This window comes from Odontesthes bonariensis, chromosome 9, assembly GCF_027942865.1.
Source record: "Odontesthes bonariensis isolate fOdoBon6 chromosome 9, fOdoBon6.hap1, whole genome shotgun sequence".
In the NCBI taxonomy this organism is placed as follows: domain Eukaryota; kingdom Metazoa; phylum Chordata; class Actinopteri; order Atheriniformes; family Atherinopsidae; genus Odontesthes; species Odontesthes bonariensis.
Genome location: NC_134514.1, coordinates 22,628,301 through 22,645,151, shown reverse-complemented (window position 1 = coordinate 22,645,151; position 16,851 = coordinate 22,628,301). Strand labels below are relative to the sequence as shown.

At 40.0% G+C, this 16,851-nt stretch overlaps 2 protein-coding genes across 3 annotated transcripts in view; one reads left to right on the top strand and one right to left on the bottom strand.

The window, feature by feature from the left end:
• Positions 1 to 408: 408 nt before the first annotated feature.
• On the top strand, positions 409 to 10,048 carry daw1 (dynein assembly factor with WDR repeat domains 1). The gene is made up of 13 exons (XM_075474450.1): positions 409 to 513; positions 779 to 851; positions 1,301 to 1,445; positions 2,198 to 2,256; positions 3,399 to 3,521; positions 3,629 to 3,728; positions 4,021 to 4,128; positions 4,662 to 4,768; positions 4,879 to 4,981; positions 6,700 to 6,814; positions 7,046 to 7,122; positions 9,555 to 9,717; positions 9,874 to 10,048. Exons 1-13 carry the CDS (start codon positions 474 to 476, stop codon positions 9,906 to 9,908), a joined length of 1,248 nt encoding a protein of 415 aa, XP_075330565.1. The 5' UTR covers positions 409 to 473; the 3' UTR covers positions 9,909 to 10,048.
• A 332-nt stretch (positions 10,049 to 10,380) lies between these two features.
• Positions 10,381 to 16,851, bottom strand: part of sphkap (SPHK1 interactor, AKAP domain containing) — a 40,226-nt gene continuing 33,755 nt past the window's right edge. Inside the window, exons 8-12 of one of the 2 annotated variants that reach the window (XM_075473652.1) lie at positions 15,592 to 15,750; positions 14,622 to 14,705; positions 14,283 to 14,332; positions 13,297 to 13,481; positions 10,381 to 13,116 (exon numbers count right to left, since the gene is read on the bottom strand). In XM_075473652.1, coding sequence (XP_075329767.1) covers positions 12,961 to 13,116; positions 13,297 to 13,481; positions 14,283 to 14,332; positions 14,622 to 14,705; positions 15,592 to 15,750 — 634 coding nt within the window. In that variant the 3' untranslated portion in view covers positions 10,381 to 12,960. The remainder of the gene's footprint in view (positions 13,117 to 13,296; positions 13,482 to 14,282; positions 14,333 to 14,621; positions 14,706 to 15,591; positions 15,751 to 16,851) is intronic. The other variant, XM_075473653.1, reaches the window with a different exon arrangement.

Below are 16,851 nucleotides of genomic sequence, written 5' to 3'. Positions count from 1 at the left end.
ATTGAAACTGTTGCAAAGTATAAGCACTGACACCACATACTATATACGCAATTATGTCCGAAAGGGTGAACTTCGGCAGTAAATCTTCGTCGACAATCCATTCCTTGCTCGGTATTTCATAAGGGTCCAGTCCGTTTATAACACCAATCTTCTGTATGTACCGATCTCTGGCTTCCTTCTGTAATGTATCCCGGTATATCCCACATCCTTTCTTCGACTTTAACATGCTTTTCTCTCACTGTTTTTTCCTTGATCTCCGTCTTGCCTCAGGGTTTGTTTACGAGATTGTGCCTCCAATATGGCGACCATATCCCAGAATGCAACGCGTGTGCCCGAGCCCTATTCTTGTTTCCCCCTCTGTGCCCATCCGGTTGATTGATTTGAGGTACTGCGCATGCGTGACCATTGCACGCGCTTCGATTGCCATGGCTACGGTTTGTTGACCGGTGACTTTCCCCCAGCGCAATCAAAACATGAGGCTCAAGCGGTTTCTTCTGAGATATTATCCACCAGGTAACATACGTTTTTTTGTTTTGTTTTTTACTTTTAACTTTCGCTATGTGTATTTCGACTTTGTCATCAACTCTCTGTGGCCGAACATTTGCACAACATCCAGTTTAGCGAGTTCTTATTCGTTCAATTAAGTTTACTTTGTCTGGGTTTGCATATCATAGAATAATATAAAAGTTGTGTATTATTTCCTCCTCCCGTTTCCTGAAACGCAAAGGCAGGCTCAGTGACTGACTTTTAATGTCTTTAATTGTTTTTCTGTCGTCAGGTATAATCCTGGAATATGAAGAAGCAGGATATTTGAGGACAAAATCAATCGACCTTTTGGATTTGACTCCACAGTGCGTGAGTTGTTACGTCGGGCTGACATTCATGAAGTTGACTAAAACGACTTTGTTAAACCGAAGGCTGTTATAATCCTCTATAGATTTTTATTTTAATTCATCTACCGTTATTTTATTTTTAACTGCTGACTGTTATTAATGAGGTTTCTCAGCCAAGTCTCCTCTGGGATATTAGGAACTTCAAACACTTATTATTGGCTAACACCCCACTACTCTGGACCTTTTTGCAAATTAAGTTTTAGATGAAATTTTAACAAAACTTTTCCTTTGCAATAACAAAGGGACGTTTCCCATGCACACTTAACATTATAAGTAAAGGGACGAAACAACCGGATGCTTTATCAGCTTTCAAAAAGTCGATTTTCACTGTTTTTGCATCATTATTTCAGTTTTTAAGATTCTTTTTTCCAAGCCAAAAAAAAAGGGTGCATTTTCCCACCATGCAGAACAAATCTGGACGAGCTGGTGGCCGAAATCAGGTTGTCAGAGCCCCTGATCACAGAGGCCCGGACTGCACAGGTCAAAGAACTGGTTCTTCGGCTTCAGCAGAAACAAGGCCAGCAGGACCACCACAGGTTCTGTTTCTGCAAGGTCAGACACAAAAGTCAGCTCTGTGATATCAGTTTATGCTCAGTTACAATGTATTCAGGTCCGGGGTCCTGCAGTTGGCTATTATTCCTATTGCCTGGTTAACTTAAACTAACAAAAAATGCATTATTCTCAGTATACACTTGTAATGAGTTGCTTATTAAGTAACTGACTGCGGGGGGGTTACTTCCTTTGAAACTGTTCTACTTTGACACATGAAGTTATAAGATTTCAGATGATATTTTTTGGCAGCATCAACTAATTTAGGAGAATTTTAGCTCCCTGATCTGTGAATGTTTTTTTCTCATCTGTGGAAATAAAGGACTTTTAGTTGTCACTGCTCCAAAAGAGTCACTAGAGAGCAGCAGTGGTTTGGTTACCAAGTCTTTTAATTAGAGGCAAAGAAAGCGTCCCTAAAGTCATGATAACAGCTGGTGTTTCATGCGTGTCTTAGTGTCTTATGAACAGTACAAAACACAGTCAGATCGAGCTCAGAGTTAGTTCCATAGCCAGAGAACAGAGGATTTAAATTTTTCTTCTGTTGCCTAAACATTGGGGAGGTTTTGCATGTCTCTGAATGAGGAAAGGAAATCATTCCTCAACTGGTGAGTCAGCAGGGAGATGTCCAATCATTACATCATAGATTAATTATACGTATGGGAATCCCATGGATCATTTTCAAGATGAATTAAGGCAAGTATGTTGACTTAAAATGTTTTATTTGTCACTTAATCTCTGTCTGATCTTTTTTGCAGGAGCTTAAGGCACACATACTGCCACTGACAAATTTTGCCTTTGACAAATCTGGGTCGAGGTGAGTTTGTTTCGTGTAACGCTGGTCAGAATTCTTGTCGTGCCTTAATTATGATCTTTTTTTTTTTTTTACGATTGGAATATTTGAGTAAGACGCCCATCTATGGAAAACAACAGGAAAAGCAAAGATTTGATTAATTGAAATACAAGTTACAAACACAAAATGTGCCACGGACACAATTGTTGGCACTACAATTGTGAATTCAAGTTATTCCTCGGAAGAAAAAAAAAAAGAAAATTACTTCTAAAGGGTACAAGGCAATTACTGATTATGCCTCCAGGATGTGGCACCAAGGTTTGCCTTAATGAAGCAAGTCTGTAACAATTAGTCCAAATTGTTGAATCACCATAAATCACCATAAAATACGACTAAAGAGAGCTCCAGAGTGACCTGAAGCCATCTGGAGAGGTGGTTCCATCCCACACCATAAGCTGCACACTGAACCACGTCGGGCTCCACAGAAAACTGATGTTGAATGAAAGGCACAAAATGGCAAGACAAGGCTTTGCAAAGAGCATTTATAGATAAACCACAGTCCCTGGGACTGAGGAAATAAAAGTATAGCTGTTTAGGAATGCAGTGCATCACAAAATAACACCCTTTCTATAGTGAAACACGATAGAGGTTCCATTATGCTGTGAGGTACTTCCAGTACCTGAGGCAGCAGCCTTAAATGTTTCAAAAGAGTGATGAAATTGGCTCATTCGCTGCACATCTTAGAGCAAGATGTGTGTTACCCAATGTCACAAAACAAGATTCAAGTCAAAGGTCTTGGGTTTTTCCACAGCATGACGGTTCAAAGTAAACATAAAACAAGTCACGCTAAAAAACGACTCGTGCAAACATCCAAGAGCGTGACTGTAAATCAGCTTCTAGTTGCTGCAAGAAATGTTTGAGAGGTTGTCATTCCTGCCAGTGTTTCTGCAACCCAAAAAATGGTATTTTTCAGTTGTTCTGATTCAAAAGAGTTGCCTCGTTTGCATTCATTTCTGAAACTATTCAAAGAAATCTGTTCACACATTTCACAGCTGCCAATAACTCTCACCAGCTCTGTGCAATAGTCTGACACTTTGATGTTTGGGAAAAATTGTATTTTTATTGTTGTTTTTTTTTATTTTACTCTTCTTATTCTTACTGTGCAGGTTCATAACAGGGAGTTATGACAGGACTTGTAGAGTTTGGGACACAGCCTCTGGCACAGAGCTGCACACACTCGAGGGTCACAGGAATGTGGTATATGCAATTGCGTTCAACAACCCCTATGGGTAATGAGCTGTTTTAGCTAAACTTTGGTGGTACATGAGAATTGTGCCGCTCTATTTAACGTTCCAAATTCACCTTTCTTGCTTTATTTCCTCTTCATTAAACTCAGAGACAAGATTGCCACAGGCTCCTTTGACAAGACCTGCAAGCTGTGGTGTGCAGAGACCGGCAAATGTTTTCATACTTTTCGAGGACATTTGGCAGAAATAGTACGTATAGTAATCTGTCTTAACTTACACCTAATTGTCAGTCTTAGCTGTTCTTTCGTGTGCTGCATATTAATGCATATAGTGAGCATTCATGCAAGTTGTTACACCACAGGACTTAGTGCTTTATTCGGCCTTAGAGCAAACAGAGCTTTCAAACTGCAGAGAACAAATAGTCCTGCTTCAGTGTCACTATGGATACGTAGATGATAAATACATCTGAGTTGTGTTGTATTTAGTTTTGCAGTAGAATGAAACAAATTGCAACTGTAGCAGCAAGTTTTGTGTTGTGTAGGTGTGCCTGGCATTCAACCCCCAGAGTACGCTGGTGGCCACAGGCAGCATGGACACCACTGCCAAGCTGTGGGATGTTGAGAGCGGGGAGGAGGTGGCCACCCTTACTGTGAGTTACCCCATGTGTGCTAACTTACTATGTCCCCCTCACATGTCTTGCTTTTCTCTAGTATATTCAGTCTATTATAAAAGTAATTGTTGCTGAACTGAATGCTGCTAATTGCATTTGATACCCAGCACGTTTACCACTTAACCAAAAATGATCTAATGATCAATTCAACAGTAACTCACTCAAAAGGCACCAATAAACCACCTTTAGGGGACTAACGAGCCCTCTTTGATGTGCACACGGCACGTGGGTTCACAGTGTGGCTGGTTGGCTGGCTCTGTCTCAGATAGGAGCAGCTCTCTATGTTCCTTTAGCTCCTCACACCATGTAGAATTAGTCAAGCTGACAGCCGTCAGTGCAGCTCAGAAGCTTTGTTAATATGAAAAAAAATCCAAATCTTCCTTTAAGGCTAAATTCTGTGTGTTTAATCCAATCAGTGGCGTTGCCTTTGGGGACCAAGGCAGCAAAAAAGTCAAAACATAAGAGAGAAATGACTCAGTGAGGGATCATGCCCCTTCTTTTATTCCATCCAGGGTCACACCGCAGAGGTCCTCTCTCTGTGCTTTAACACAGTCGGCAGTCAGCTTCTCACTGGCTCCTTTGACCACACAATTGCGATGTGGGATGTTGCTTCTAAAAGGTCAGACATCAATGCTATTGTAATATGTGCATTTGTTGGCGTGTGAGACGTGCTGTAAAAACATCTGCATAAAACCAATTAAATGCAGCTTTCTCTGCTTTTCATCCTAGACGTGTTCACACTCTGATAGGTCACATGGGAGAAATAAGCAATGTTCAGTTTAACTGGGACTGCTCCCTCATCATCTCAGGTTCCATGGACAAAACTTGTAAGGTGAGCCATCATCAGCCTGACATCTTCAAAGCATGCTTTGTGTTGTGTTGTTCTTTTGTTTTTTTCCTGTCTGCAGTCTCTCTTCACAGGGGGAAATATCATTTTTTTAGCCTGCCGCAACAGAACTATAAATGTAGACGTTCACTTACATTTTAAACTGCTGCTCGAGATTGGTATCTGAAAAGGGATGGCCCACAAATTGGATGGACTCCATTTTCCGCTTTCCTTCTCTCACCACCCCCTTTGGTCCCTGTGATTTCAGGGAGAAAATTTTAATTCCAATTCCTTAATTATGCCAAGATGAGTCATACTCACAAGTTAGAATTACTCACTTCACTGCACTCCTCAAGGGGAGATGGCTAAACTGAAGCTGTTTGAGACAGCTAACCGAGTGTCGTTTATATTCATATTCTTTTTCTTTTTTGCCAAGCGCTCCTTCCAAAATCAGACGGGTTGCTGTGTGAAAAAAAAAAAAAAAAAAAAAAGAGTCAATGCGGAATAGCCAAAATGTGCAAATCATTTAAACCCTGCATTTGATTTAAAATAGCAGATAGTACACTGAATGCTCAACATGAGAATTGTTACGATTTTTTGGAAAAGTTGAGACGGGGACAACAGAAGATTGGATCCAAGACCCTGGCAGAGTATTCACAATGAATCATGTTAAATGGCAACATGTTTGTGAAAGTCGCTATAAAAAGACCATCCCAGAGAGTCTTTCAGAAGCAGTTTTATCAGCAGGGATTAAATTTTGGGTGTTTGAAAACGATAAAAAAATGTCTAAACACCAGTAATGAATGTGTGATCTTTGGGCCCTCAAGCAGCTCTGCACTAAAATCAGACACGAAAACTCAAGGGGCGCATTAATGTGTCATGCTGCTGCCTAAAAAAAACACCACATTTTTCAGAGAAGTCCTTGCTTATTGCATCAAGACAACGCCATAACAAATTTTGTATTTATAACAGCACGGCACCTTAGTAGAAGTGTCCAAGAGTTAATCCGGCCTGCGGTTCAGACCCGTCACCTACTGAAACCAGCGGTTCCACCGTGAAGGAGAAATCATGGCAAAGGACGCCCTGAACACTTAAGAAGCCCAAATCTTATATCAAGCAAGAATGGGGAAATATTTACCTTTCAAAACTATAGAGGTTGATACTTTACAAAAAGTGTTGCTTGCATCAAACCCAAAAGGAACATTTTTAAAAACATTATTTTTTATTTTTCCATTTAACATGTGAGATGTCGGTTTTTTCCCCCCCAGTTTTAATTAACTGTGTAACAAACGATATTTTAATCTTAAATGCAGCATTAAACATATATTTGATTAGTGGAGGAATAGCAGGGTAACGATGATCCTACCAGGGCTGTCTGTCTTTGTGTGCCTTGTGTTTTTTTTCAAATATCTCATATATATATATAAGCGTCGTACATTCGAGTCTGTGTTGGAGTGAGCCGCGTTGCACGTACCACCGAATATACCAAATTTCTGTTTTGGCTGTCTGTGTTTCGGTCTGAGTTGCCGCTGCTAAATGACTGATATTTTTATCTTTTTTTGATTTCACAGAAACAGGATTTCATATCTTTTTCAGGCTATATATCCTATATTATTTGTCACTTGCAGTTCTTTCTTTATTATTTATTAAAAGCTAACTGAGTCTATGTCTGTCATGAGAACACATGGCACATAAATAAACCTGAATTGTAAATGTGTTTGCAGTTGTGGGAGGCAGTCGGTGGGAAGTGTGTGGCCACCCTTGTTGGACACACAGAGGAGGTGTTGGATGTGTGTTTTGATTTAAGGGGTCAACTCATTGCTACTGCTTCTGCTGATGGTGAGACGATGTGACATTACTCATCGAATGACTTTTTTTCTTTTTCTATCCTCTGTATTTTTGTTAAACGCTCAGGGTTAATTTTAGAATGACCCATTTTCCTTTTTATTTCTAATGTGTTTGGATTACTGTGCGTACCGACATTTTGGTTTCATGGAAATCAGCGTGTTCACACTTATTAATGCACAATGTATGCACACTGTAAAAGCTGCCCGTCCTTGTCCCTTTAAGGTACAGCACGAGTCTTCAGTGCAGCTACACACGAGTGTCTTGCGACGCTAAAGGGGCATGATGGAGAGATCTCCAAGGTATGCCAGTGAACTCAAAACATCTGTTCCGAATGTTTTTCAATGTCAATTTTGAATCTCAGACTGTTATTGCTGGTTTGAAACTATTTACGTGGAAGCATTCCAGGACTTACTCTTGATTTTAAACTAAAGGGGTATCTACCATTGTTGCCTGCAAGGATGTGAAAATGAATCTATATCTAGCGTCAAGTTGATCAAAATTTTTGAAGGACAAAAGTGGGCCATCATTGGCCCTACAACCACTGAACTGTTAGGCGACAGACGGGACCATTTTTCCACTTAACTACAGTCTTAAGAGTCAGTAAAAGTAAAAGTCAGGCCATTTGTAAAGCCTTTTAAACTATAATTATTATTTTATCTTAATTACTATCTTTAATGTGATCATTTGTTACTGTCTGTGCTTTTTCTGCATCAGACAACAGGCAGCTGTGAATTAGCTTGTGTTTATTTTTTTTAACTTTAACTTTAATTCTATAACTATAGTTCTCCTTGACGGTGCTTTAAATAGGATGCTTATTTTGTTTACCTTGCTACCATGGGACAAAGCATGATGCTAAAGTGGAGAGACAGCGGCACAGGCTTCATCCGTGAGCATCAGTCTGATCTTGTTTTCTCAGTCTTTCAACATAGAGCACAAATGTTACACCATTCCATGACTTGTAATCCCACATGCTTAGAATGAGCTGTCAACCTTGTCTTACTTGGATTTGTAAAGTCAAACTACCACATACTTTAACCTTATATATGTTTTTGTGGCCCTCTGTTGACCCTGTTCTCTAATGGAAGTGATTTTCCACATTTGCTATTCATGAGTGTGTTTTCCTCTGGATCTGGCTCAGAGGGGCTCTCTGTATGTGCTTACTGAAACACAAACAGAAAAATAGGCTGGATGGAGGATGATTCCAGAGGATTTTGACACTAATCTCTTCCTAACAGGACACTTCTCCCCCTCCCCTGCATGCATCTTAACACGTTTTTTTTCCTACAGATTTCTCCTTCTATTTCAGTATCTCGTTCTGTGAGCTGTTCATTCCATTTCCATTATGTTTCAGTCTCTCCTTGTGCTAAAACACCTTGCTACCCTTTTCTTCGTCAAGGAAAAATATGTATAATGAATTCGTAATGAAATGGAACTGATCTTAAAGACCAAAATGGGTTTTTCTTTGTGGACTTTATCGTATGTAACAATACTAACCCTAACCTTGCTCATAAATCTAACCCCTAAAATCTGGAACAGCCTTCCGGAAGATGTGAGACAGGCCTCAACTCTGACGATGTTTAAATCCAGGCTGAAAACAGTTTTATTTAGCTGTGCATATGACACCTGAAAGTATTTTATCTGCACTCTTTGCTTTTAAATTGATTAATTAATGATTATTTTTAATGGGTTTTTTATTTTTTATTTCTTTTTAATGATTTTATTGCCTTCTTGTGATTTTATGTAGCTGTAAAGCACTTTGAATTACCTTGTGTACGAATTGTGCTCTATAAATAAAATTGTATTGCCTTGCCTAAATCCAATCCTCCTCAGCCTGGAAACCTTTGTTCTTTAAACATCAGTCAGGCCAAAATGAGAACCTAATGGAAAACTCACTTTGTTATAAAAATGTACACATTAACAACATGCTTCACAGTTGAAGATAAAGAATGAGTGGCACTTCTACGGGCTGTGGAAGAGATCTGTGAAAGCTGGTTATCTTGGTGTCTTCTTTCTCGAAGGTTGTAACATTACTGTGGTAAACACACAGTATAGAGGACCCTGATACAATGTAGTAGATTATCTCTCCATCCATTTTCTTTACCTGATTTATCATGGCAGGCAAAATCTCCATTGCAAGCGAAGGCGTGAGCATTAAATGTGTCTCTTGTTATCTCAGGTTATGCAGCATCCATCATCACAACTCTTTGGTACAAACCACTTTGTAAATTTAGCAAAACTACTTTGCAGCATGAAGCTGCGACAAAGCATTGGCATTCTTTATGATTACTTTCATCCTGTACACATTTTTTTTCTCTTCTTCCTTCCACTGTAATCCATCTTCTCCACTTTCATCTAGGGTCTTAAGGCTCCTGACCGTCAGCTTCTTCTGCTTTCAGTTTCCATTTCCTATCTGGGATTGCTCCTTGGTGCTCAATTTGGTGTTTTAATAAAAAAAATACTTTACTGTCATGGCTTTAGAGCCAATCTGTTTTAATAATCTCTTCCTTTAGGATCTCAAACGTTCAGGGAATGAGAAGCCTGGGCTATAATACAATCAGCTTAAGCCAGGATTCCTGTAATACTCTAGTGTTTATAGAAACAGAGAAAATTTCCTAACTGTGTGTTGTCATTTCCACTACTTCTGCCATATTATGTGATTCAACACTCATGTAGCGCAGGCCCACCTCTGAATGAGGTTGATGTTAACTCTTGGCAGTGCCTCTCCCTTTAGATTTGCTTCAGCCCCCAGGGCAGCAGGGTCCTGACTGCCAGCTCAGACAAGACGGCTCGTCTGTGGGATGTTCAGTCTGGAGACTGCCTGCAAGTCTTGGAGGGCCACACTGACGAGATCTTCTCCTGTGTCTTCAACTATGAGGGTGACACCATCATTACAGGTATCCACAGAGACGCCACATCTGACAACCTCGTACGCTTAAAATGGAGCTGTGAGGGGTGAATGAAATCCTCCTCACAAGTGCTTCATTTCTCACATATTAGATGAAAAGCATGTGACTGTGCAACCATCTGCTTGTGTTTGTGCTTCTCTGCAGGTAGCAAGGACAACACATGCAGGATCTGGTACTGACCCTTCCCCCGAACCTGTCAGAGGCTAGGGTGCGCCTACGCAAGTGTCAGCCACGCTGTTTGTTCCATTGTTGTTCCAACCCCCCCCCCCCAAAAAAATCTGATCTCACACCGAAGAAAAAAGGTCCATTTTTCAGAATCTTTCCTTGTGGGCAGCATGCAAATAATTTAACATGTCACATGTTGTTAAGTAACATGCGCTCTAATCTTGTATAACGTGAAATTAAAATGTTTTTGATACACAACGTGGACATTGACTTTCTGGATTCTCAAGTTCATCCTCATTAATGACAAAACGTTGTCAGCTTGTTGGAAAGTTTTACAAGCACAAAATATTTTGTTCATACCTGTGCAGAAATCTTCTCACATAGCTTTTGACAAGAAAGGGATTAATCGAATTACCCAACTATAACTGGCACACTGCAACTTTATTGCCAAAGAAGTCAATACATCAAAAGTTGTGACTGAGAAATTAAATTTATTGATTTGCAAGGTAATAAATCAATTACGAATGGTTGTGATCTCCAGGCCCTCAGGTGGCAGGGCATTAAAAACACAGTTCTGTAGTGCAAATCACTACATGGGCTTAGTAACACTTTAACACAGTCTATCATTGCCACCACACATGCTAGTTACAGCTCTACCATGCAAAGAAAAACACCTAGAAAACAAGATCCAGTTACTTTGGGCATGAGCTGTCATTTGGTTTGATCACTCAAAATCTGAAATTTGTCTTGGAAATCATGGACGTCTTCTCCTTAGGGAGCATTCGGCTTGTTATCAACACATAGCTCAAAGACAGCATCTGTAATAGTATGGAGGTGCATGAGTGAACGTGTAATCAGTGACTCGCACATCTGAGGAGGCAGCTTTAATGTTGGATGATAAGCACAGGTTTTGTATCGTCTCAGGGAATACCCTGATATATTTAATAAGATGATTCCAAATCACATTCTGCACACATTACAACATCTCAACAGCACGGCTGTGTAGTAGAAGGCCAGTAAAGTATATACGGGCAATTACAATGATGTAAGAGTCCAAGTGCTAAATTAGCCAGCAATCCAGACTTGTCAGCCACTGAAAATGACTGACAAATTATTAAACAAAAAAAAAAACCGACAAAGGAGACCCCGAACTGTTAAACAACCGAGTTTATGTTCTGAACAAAAAACACGAAATTGCTCTCGGGGAGTAAAACACTGGATTCATTGATGCATAAATGGTGCCCCATTTAAAAAAAAAATAATAAATAAATAAATAAAAAAGATTTTGGAAACAGGGTTGTACACTGGAGAAAAATCTAAATTACCAGGTATATTTAGATAGATAGATAGATACTTTATTGATCCCGAAGGAAATTCAAGAATTTTTGTCAAATTTTTGTGTCTCAATATTTGTCTCATTTCTTGTCAAATATCTCATTACACTTAATATAAGACACAATTGCCTAACAAGTACCATTTCAGCAAGATATAGGGACTTGTTTTAAGACAATACATCTTGAATATCTTGTTAAGTGAAATCTTGACAAACCGATTTTCACTAGTTCCATTGGCAGATTTTACTGCTTATTTCAAGCAAAAACGTCTTGTATTTTTTGTGTTTTTACTTATTTTTGGAGGGGCATTTTTTCCAGTGTAGTCTTTAAAGCTCACTGTTAAATGTGGTCTTCATTGTAATTTGCAAGAACAAACATCACTTTTTTGCCAGCATGCGCCCCACTCCGCCACCAGATTTCTAAACATCTGAAATGACTTGCAACTTTCTTACTTTTGCATGAGAATAAAGGACCCATGTGTGATCATGTACACACAGTATGTGTATCTGGCTTATGTCTCGTCTTCACAAGTAATGCTCTGGTTTGGTTCCTGCTGCCTTGTATGTTTCTGTAAGGCATACTTATGGATTATATTTCTGAGAGCATTATCATTCATGATTCCAATCTCTGGGATTAAAAGGTCGCTGTTCCATACACACTTCTGACCTGCTTTTAAGAAAAAAAAAAAGGCAGTGTAATCTTGGCCTTGCTTCCCATATGAATACAGAGCTGTTGAGTGTTAAGAATGATCCAGATACTTCACATCACAGAAATTTATTGATGTCAAAAGATAAATACATTCAGTTCTACTGTGACAAGAGTTTACAGCTGAATCGTGTGCTTCCCCCCCCTCCCCCTATGCTGACGTAACACTAGATTACCACTAAGTAGAGAAATAGACGAACCATATCCACATACAAATTCAACATTACAAACCTTACTATGCCTTTTGGACATAGTAAAAGCTAAAATGAGCAGTCCACTACTCCAAGGTGTGGCAGTTCCAAATCTACAGTATATACAGCACAACTATCCAAAATAATTAGTTTTCAAGTGACAGGAACAAAATCACATACTTAGAACTGAGTTTCAAAGTCACAACAGAGGTGGCCCGTGAACACAACAAAGAGATGAATCTTTTGCTTACTCAAAGCAAATGTGCACATTTAAGTCAATGACAAAGAGAGAGCTTTTTTTTATGGGCTTTCGTTTGAACAGCTTCTTTTAGACGGTTTCGAAACAAACGGTTTGAGCATGTTGACTTGTGTGGAGAATTGAACCTGATTTTTCCTGTTTTTCATTGCATCATATGTGTTCATTTGGAATAAATAAATATATTGTGGCTGTGAGAATATCTAAATAATACATATACATCTATATTCTGGAGCAGATAGAACCTGCTGACTATAGTCATTGAGAGTTCATTCCCATAAGGAATGTCCAATTCATACACCTAATATTGGCTCTGTGTTTATGTGCAACTCACAAGAGAGATCAATCTGAAAACAGAAGCATGCTCTAGTTAAAGGGAGACTGGTCCATTCATAGCTGCAAACAGACAAACCACCTTCATGTAGCAGGTGAGAGGTAAGAATTTCTCAAGTATGCAGACTGGGTTGTGCTTTCAGCTTGCAGTAGCAGATACTTAACAACTGTTAAGGGCATGTTGGACATTTGCGAGAATGAGCGAGCATGTGTGTTTTTGATTGCAGGAAGAATAAGTTAGTGTGTCTTAAAGGGTCTCCAAAAGCCAATCAAACAAGCTGGCCCGGAGAGGCTGGTCCGCCCCGTCCTCGGTCTCGTGTAGCTCACAGAACTGAACCACAGCGCTGAACAAGTCTGCAATTCGCCATGCCTTCTGAGACATCAGGTGGACTACCCTCTGGAACTGAGAGAAAATGCATCAAATCCAGCAATGAACATCAGGTGATGAGTTTCATGGGTGTATAAACATTTGATCAATTTACATTTTTAACAATTAATCTTTTCTTTTTTTTAATCTCTACGATAAGCCGAAAACTGAGCCTTTTTATCAATTTATTCATCTATTTTGGCTAACTACTCCTACCTTTGTGGCCCTTTTCTCTTTGGATTTCCTGAAGTAGAGAGCAGGGAGGCCCAGCTCTGAAGCAGCAATCCACTGCAGGGCCACTCTGAGTTCCGAGTCCACGCACTCTGGCTCAAGATCGCAGTTTAACACTAAGAGCTCTCTGAGGCTGCTACAGCTGCCCGCTGGACTTGCTGAACTGCTCTCTGAAAAATCAAAGGTAATGGGACATACTTGTGGGTAATCCCTGTTTAACACACTCTACTGATGTTAACCATCACTGCAGGGTGGTACTGCATGAACAAATGAGTCTATTTATAGCAACAAACCTTTGCGACGCAATTGCACAGCATTTTTGCTTTCTGATAACCTTTGTCAAAGTTCTCCTTAATGGTAAGGAACTTACTAAAGTTTCTCAAAGCTCTTGGTGACTAGGTAACATTGATAAAGCCTTTATCAGTGTGAAGGTATTTCCGGAAAGCTATTTTGGATTGTTAGACATAATGAAGTCCACACAGATCTACGTAACCTCTATGCTTCAAAGGGGAAGCAGCGATACATTGATTTGAATTATACAATAAAATTGATGTAAAATTTTTAATTGCATATAAAACTATTATATTCATACACAAGATATTTGTAAAAGCCCATATGAAGACAAATCCTTCCACTCTCCCCTCGTGTTTATGGAGTTTTCCAGTACTTATTCCAACATTGTAGCCATATTTTAATCACTATTTGGCGAGATAGTTGGAGTTTTTCTTGCAAAAGCTGTGCGTGGGACCTGACCTGAGAAAAAGTGAATGAACTGACGGGGCAAATGTTCTTTTACAAACTGTGACTGGGTGTGCGAGCTCTTTGGATGTAACCTGAAGTTTCCCAGGGTTCACGTTGGTACCGTTTGAGTAGTGGGCGATGCTGGCTCAGAACAGCGGAGCTGATCAGTCAGAGCAAGTCGCAAATCTTTTTTCATATGAACATAAACAGGTGTGTAGTGTAACACTCACCAACAACATTAACCGTGGTTCCCGCCAGACGGTCTTTCTCTGTTTCTTCACTGTGAGGAGAGACGAATATTGAAAACTGAATATAACAGTAACTTGAAAAATGAAATAAATTCACTAGAAATTGAATCACAGCAAGTAAGTGGATGAGCATATTTTCCAAAAAAAAAGTCGAACTATAACTTTTTAGATAAATAAATGATATATGCTAGAATGATAATAATAGTTAGTGTGAGGACACAAGGAAAAGCAACATGGGATCTGCAAACTTTGTTTAAAAAAAAGATGCCATAATGCACATGAGAGGGACTCAATAAGAAATAAGAAATATCCGAGCAATACCTGATTACTGTACTCTGTGTGTGCACCTCAGAAAAAGCATCCAGGTCAGCCACACCAAGGCTGGATGTGCTGCTGGTCCCATTCCTGACATCCAAAAAAAAAAAAAAAAAAAAAAAAAAAAGAACAGAGGTGACATCATAAGTACGTTGATATGAAATTGTGAAGTGAGCAATAACCAAGCACAGAGATGCACGCCATGTTGTCTGTTAGCAGCTGTAGCAGAGCTGGACGCTCAAGCTGGGAGGGCTGGTGAGTTTTGTCTGGCAGCGAGCCTGCCTGAATATGGGAATGAGTAGATCTGGAGGTAGTTTAGGTGGGTAGGGTGGACAGGCAAGGCTGGCAGCCATGCCCTTGTGTCACAACATGGATTAGGGATGAGGTGAAGTTAAAGTAAGCAGGAAGATGGAGAGCTTGCAAGGGGCTGCAGGTGTCATGGTGGTGCTCTTAACAACGTAATAATAACGTGTTGCACTGAACACATGGAACCATCAAGCTTCTTCTTTCTCTAATAAACTATGTCCTAACAACTTTATAAATAGAAATACAAGAAGATGCTGTCAACGATAATATAGCAACAAAATTTGGGCCATTTTTTTAGGCATATTACTTTTTTATTTTTTATTTTTTTAAGGCAAAGCACAGTATCTTGTACTTTTATCTCATTTCAACTGCAAATGAGAATCTGATGAAGCAGAGAATGATGCAGTGAATGTTCTGCACTAGGCATTTAGTACCAGCATCACAGCCCTGTACCACTGCACCTTCCAACTAGAGGTAGTCTTGACTGCAGGAAGAGTCTAGCCCTGTATGGCTATGTGGTACGAGCTCTTTGCCATTTACTGCAGCAGCAGGGAGTCAGTTGGCGTTGGCAAAGGAGAACACAAGTGTCAGTAGCAATGGGCCAATGGGAGTGGGGTGAGGGTGGGAGTAGCAGCATTTGGAGCAGTATCGAGGAGCAACGGTTACTGACCCCTCGCTCAGCTGGATAAAACTACTGGTCTCCTCGTGGGGGTCATCTTCGGGGGTTATATGAGACCAGCTCCCCATGCTCTCTTCACTGCTAGCACTCATTGAACGCTTGTCCCTCTTCACTACTGCAGCCATCGCCACAGGCCTGTCCCTCTCGCAGCTGGGGAGAGCAAACCGCAAGATGGTGGGAGTGACCAGCAACTTGTCGCACACAGTGTCTGCTGCAAGGTGTTTTGAGGTAGTACCCAAGTTACCATAATCGCCGTTTATGTAGCGTTGAAAACTCGATGTGGTTAAACATTTTGAATATTTTTAAAATGCAGAAATGGGACAATTTATTCTACTTTGTATAAAACACAATAGCTTCTTAGAGATGACAAGCCTTTGGAAATGTAAATAGATATGCCGTGAATAAATAGATCTTTCATGCGTCAGCAAACAGCATTTCTCATGAGCACTGCTGGCTTTTCAGTGTTTTTCATTTTTTGTGGGGGGTTGAGGGAGTTATTAAATTAAGACATAATTAGATGTTTGAGGGTTTCCATCCTCAACAATTCTCGAGGGAAATCAGGTTTAATTGAATAGGCAAGCGACTGAGTTCCACTCCTACACAAGGGACTAACAGTTGCACTTCACTTGTTTCTGGATTACAAGTATAACCAAGTGAAAAGAAGCATGTCTGGTGACTCTCTTGTGACCTGGGAGGCTGTTGGATTTTCCTTTCATTTACTTGTTGAACACGACTTGTTTTGGGGACATTAACTTTATTTAAAATACACAAGATCACACCTGGATGGTGCATTTTTACTTCAATCTATGTAGAGATAAGCCCAACAAAATTACGCGTCAATGTTTATTTTTTCGTTCATTTTCCTTCAACCAATATCTACCTTCCAGCTGAAAGCAAAATTAAACGTGTCTGTTTGGTATTCAAACAGATATTTTTCTTTCTTGACATCCACTGTCAAAACCTTTATTTGCCATCACAACAATCAAAGGCTCCTCATGCTTTTTACATGTCTCCACTGGGATTTTTGTACCACTCCTTTTCTGTTATTATCTCCAGGCTTCTAAGATTGAAATACTTCATTGTCCTCCCTTTAGTTTCCTCCACAGACTGTGGAAGGGATTGAGTTCTGGTCCCTGGGTGGAACACCCAACACTGTTAGTGTCCTGTAGGCGATCTCTTGACCGCTTTACTTGCATGTTTCAGGCCACTATTTTGTTAGAAGGTCCAATCCTGCCTAAATCCAAAGTTTTT